This window comes from Malurus melanocephalus, unplaced genomic scaffold (assembly GCF_030028575.1).
Source record: "Malurus melanocephalus ecotype Western Australia unplaced genomic scaffold, MMel_1.1 scaffold_243, whole genome shotgun sequence".
NCBI lineage: Eukaryota > Metazoa > Chordata > Aves > Passeriformes > Maluridae > Malurus > Malurus melanocephalus.
The window spans coordinates 315105-320069 of NW_026623475.1; the positions used below are offsets into that span (position 1 = coordinate 315105).

The 4965-nt window shown below is 54.5% G+C and overlaps 1 protein-coding gene across 1 annotated transcript in view; it reads left to right on the forward strand.

Annotated features, from left to right (window-relative positions):
* SLC6A17 (solute carrier family 6 member 17) overlaps positions 1 to 4965 on the forward strand; it is a 21762-nt gene that overhangs the window by 12393 nt on the left and 4404 nt on the right. The window contains exons 3-7 of the mRNA XM_057375233.1: positions 621 to 802; positions 1925 to 2035; positions 3651 to 3892; positions 4185 to 4377; positions 4704 to 4894. Of these exons, the coding sequence (XP_057231216.1) occupies positions 621 to 802; positions 1925 to 2035; positions 3651 to 3892; positions 4185 to 4377; positions 4704 to 4894 (919 nt within the window). The remainder of the gene's footprint in view (positions 1 to 620; positions 803 to 1924; positions 2036 to 3650; positions 3893 to 4184; positions 4378 to 4703; positions 4895 to 4965) is intronic.

A 4965-nucleotide genomic window follows, 5' to 3' on the forward strand; every position in this document is an offset into this window, starting at 1 on the left:
AGTTTGGGAATGCAAGAATCCCCACTGATGAGATTTAATGCCAGTTTGGGAATGCAAGAATCCCCACTGATGAGATTTAATGCCAGTTTGGGAATACAGAGACCCCACTGATGGGATTTGATGCCAATTTGGGAACATGGAATCCCCACTGATGGGATTTGATGCCAGTCTGGGAATGCAGAGACCCCACTGATGAGATTTTCAGACTCCCTCAGTGCTTGGGGCCAGGATCTGACCCAGGACTGCGGAGGGAGACAGCAAAAGCCAGGCAGGGGCTGCTCCATGGCTGCCTGACCGAGACATGGATGGAGCTAACGRTGTTCAATAACATCTGAGCATCAACTTGGGACTCTCTGAGAGGTTTTACAGCAAATGAAAATGCCTCTGCCCATAWTTAACATCTCATTTTCACCTGACGGTGGTTTTATGGCTTGTCTCTTCTTTTCCGTGCTAAGGATGAGCCCCATTAATTCCTGCCCCTGAGTTTCCAGACTTCCCTGGCTGGAGTTTCCTGACTTCCAGGAAAGGAAAGACTTTTCCAGGGGGTCTTTGGCATTTGATCAACCCAAGGGAGGGTGGGTGCTCTCCCCTGATGCTCTCCTGCCTCTGTTTTGCTACAGTTGTGGAGACCGAATGTGAGAGGAGCTCAGCCACCACCTACTTCTGGTACCGGGAGACCCTGGACATCTCCAACTCCATCTCGGAGAGYGGGGGGCTCAACTGGAAGATGACAGTGTGTCTGCTGGTGGCCTGGAGCCTCGTGGGCTTGGCCATGATCAAGGGCATCCAGTCCTCGGGGAAGGTGGGTGTTGGTGGCCAGCTGAACAGGGCTGGGCTCTGTCCTGGCAGCAGGAACCTGCCTGGATCATGCTCCCCTGCCCTGCTGTAGGGTGCCAGGGGATTGCTGTGTCCCCTGGGATTCTCACACCCACGCCACGGCTGGGGTCACCTCTGCAGGGATCCAGAAAGGGATCAATAGAGGGTGTAGGGAAGAGGTTTGGTTTGACTGACACACCAGGGCAGAGAACCTGCCTGAGCTCCAGCACTTCCCAGAATCACAGAAACAACTGGGTTGCAAAAGAGGTCAGTGAGTGCAGCCTGTGACCAATCCCCACCTTGTCACCCAGACCATGGCACCGAGTGCCACACCTACCCTTTCCTTAAACACGGGACTCAGGGATGGCGACTCCACCACCTCCTGGGCAGCCCGTTCCAAGCCTAAATCACCATTTCTGTGAGGAAATTTTTCCTAATGTCCAGCCTAAACTTCCCCTGGTGCAGCTTAAGGCTGTGTCCTCTCATCCTATCACTGGGAGCAGAGCCTGACCCCCCTGGCTGTCCCCTCCTGTCGGAGATTTATGGAGAGTGATGAGGTTTCTCTGAGCATCCTTTCCTCCAGGCTGAGCCTCTCCAGCTCCCTCACCTGCCCCTCACAGGGCTTGTGTTCCAGAACCTTCCCCAGCCTTGCTGCCCATCTCTGGACACACTCCAGCATCTCAACACCTTTCCTAAATTGGGGGGCACAAGCTGGACACGGCAGTCAAGGTCCAGCTCACCAGCAGTCCTGCTGACCACACTGACCCTGCTGACCACACTGACCCTGCTGACCACACCTGATCCAGATGTTCCACGCCATTGCTGCTGCAGGCCAGGTGCCATGGGCCTCCTTGGCCATCTGGGCACACTGCTGGCTCACGTTCAGCCTGCTGCTAGTCAGTACCCCCTGCCCTTTCCTGCCTGGCCTCTCTCCAGCCACTCRTAGCTCCGAGGGGTCCCACAGCTCATCCCCGTGGAGCCAACCCCATCCTGGGAGGGAATCGCTCCCTTCTCCCCACTGTGAGCTGTCCGTGGGTTCATGGGGGGTGTCTGAGCCCAGGCAAGGGCAGGAATTGAGGCTGTGCCCTGTTCATCCCTCCTGCTGCAGGTGATGTACTTCAGCTCCCTCTTCCCGTACCTGGTGCTCGTTTGCTTCCTGGTGCGGGGCCTCCTGCTGCGCGGGGCCGTGGATGGGATCATGCACATGTTCACGCCCAAGGTGAGARTTCCAAGCCCAGCAGGCTCCAAGCAGATTCCCCACCTGCCTGGTCACGCCCTATTTTCCTATTTTCCCTTATTCTCTCATGATTCTCCTTGTTTTCCTTCCCACCCCAAAAATCAGAGTTCCAGCCCCAAACTCAGYGATCCTGATGGATCATCAGGATGTGGGGTGGCTCCCAAAATTCAGGGTGTGGCCAGGACAGCCAAGAGCCTCCCAAATTCACCATYCTCTGCTGCCCAGATGCCAGGGTCGGGGGCACAGAGGTGCCCAAGGGAATATATAAACACCAAGATTTAATGGCGAGATGCTGGCAGGCAGCAAAACCTCTGCTGGTGGTATGCGCCTATTAATTAACCAGCTAATTAATTAATTAAGCAGAGATGTAGATGAATCCGCTCAGCCTGTTAGAAGACATTAATTACGGTTTCTTGATGAATGATGCTGGGAGGCCTCCAGGCTGCAGCTCTGGCTCCCAGGAGAGGGGGAACATGGTTGGGGAGGGATCAGGAGTTAAAAGAACCCCCTGTCATGGTTTGAACTAATTTAATGGGGGCAAACACTCCCAAGTTCCAGCAAACCCCCCTCCTTTCCCYACCCAAGTCCTAGAGACCAACTTTTCCACAGARAGGAAAGYGAAAAGAAAAAGRAAARAATTATTTAACAAAACAACAACAAAATAATATGCCCACAAAGAAGAGAGGGAAAAAAAAARRAAAWTWWWAAAMMAAAAMMAAAAAAAAACACCTGTGGGACCAGCTGTTGGATCTTAAAGTCTTTCTMTTCCCTCCTGGGAGTGGCTTCCCTCTGGGGGCCAGAGTTGCTCCGGTGGTTCAYTGGRGGATWTTTCTCACCTGTYGTGCCAGGGGAATCTTCTAATTCTCAKATGATGAAAAAAATCRAGGAAAAAACAAGTCCAAARAAGAGGGRAAAAAGGAGCTGTCCCWGAGAGCAGGCAGCTTCTTCCCCAGGACTGAGCCCAAGACTCCTCCAGRAATRTGTGACTTGTACCTCTCCCTCCCACAGTCCCTGAAGGGAGGAACATCACAAAACAAACCAGAGCAGTCTCAACTAATGTATGGTTACAGAAGGGTTGTTTACCTTTCCTCTAACATAACAGATGATAGGAATACAAATAATCAGCTACCCTAGGATACCCCCCAGCTGGGAGGTTTGATTTCAACGCTCTCTGGAAGCAGGGGATGGCCAGGGGAGGATGGAGATCCATCGGTGTCGTGACAGGGGCTGGGAAGCTGCAGAGAGAGAGAGGGAACCCCCAGTTTGGGCTCTGGGGCAGACAGAGCAGACACAGACCAGGTCAAACTTTGTCCTGACCTCTCCACGCTTGAGTTTCCCCCTCTGAGGGGAGGAGAAGAAGGATCTGTGAGTGCTGGGTGAAGGCAGTCCTGATCATGGCAGATCATGGAATCATGGGATGGTTTGGGTTGGAWRATCTGGGTTGGCCTTGGAGATCATCTCCATCCACAGCCCCACCAGAGCAGCCCATGGCTGAAGGTCCATCCCAGCCCAGAGGCACAGCAGCCTTTTGCTGTGGCTCTGGGATGAGTTATGGGGCCACCAGGCCACCTAACTTCTCCTCTGTCTTCCTCCCAAGCTGGACAAGATGCTGGACCCCCAGGTGTGGCGCGAGGCAGCCACGCAGGTTTTCTTCGCCTTGGGCCTGGGTTTTGGGGGGGTCATTGCCTTCTCCAGCTACAACAAGCAGGACAACAACTGCCACTTCGACGCCACCCTCGTCTCCTTCATCAACTTCTTCACGTCCGTGCTGGCCACCCTGGTTGTGTTTGCTGTGCTGGGCTTCAAGGCCAACATCATGAACGAGAAATGCGTGGTGGAGTAAGATTTGCTTTTTCTCTCTTTGGGGTGGGCAGGGCTCTGCTGCTGCAGGTTGTGGTGGTGGGTGTGGAGGCAGCAAAGTGCTCTGGAGCTGGGTGATCCTGGTTTTTGGTGGAGCCAGGCTCCTGATGGTCATGGATTTCCAGGGATGTCCCACTGTAGAGGGAGCTGGACGTTCAGCTCCTCCAGCCCAAAATCCAGCCCCAAGATGGGCTCTCAGTCCGCAGGCTGAGCGTGAATCCAGCGTGTCCCAAGCGCCTCGTGTCACCTGAGAGCTTCTGCTCTCCCTTAGGAAYGCCGAGAAGATCTTGGGCTACCTGAACACCAACGTGCTGAGCCACGACCTCATCCCACCCCACGTCAACTTCTCGCACCTCACTGCCAAGGACTACCACGAGATGTACAGGGTGATCATGACGGTGAAGGAGGGCCACTTCAAAGAGCTGGGCCTGGACGCCTGCCTGCTGGAGGACGAGCTCAACAAGGTACCTGGGGGCACTCCAGCAGGTCACCCGCCCCATTGCCTCTCCCTGTGTCAATCCCAATCCCAGGATCTGAGAAATCAACTTTTAGAGTTCTTCAGGGATGGGAATCCACATCCCTGGGCTTTTATCCCACACACAGGAGTTCTCCTGGGGTGGGAGAAGCTCTGTCCTGTACAAGTCCAGCAGGGTCATCACCAGTTGGTCACCAGTACCAGACTGGGATTTCTTTCCTCAAAGAGGGTTTGGTGAGGGAGACATCARGGGCCTGAAGTCTGTGTCCCTGACAAATTTCTTCTCATCTTTTGGTCCTCTTCCCACCTCTGCAGTCGGTGCAAGGGACTGGCCTGGCCTTCATCGCCTTCACGGAAGCCATGACCCACTTCCCAGCCTCACCCTTTTGGTCCGTCATGTTCTTCCTGATGCTGATCAACCTGGGCCTGGGGAGCATGATCGGGACCATGTCRGGCATCACCACGCCCATCATCGACACCTTCAAGGTGCGCAAGGAAATGTTCACAGGTGAGGGCTCTTCTCCTGCAACCTCCTCGGGAAGGGCTGGGGGGGTCCCCGTCACCTTGAGGGGTCACT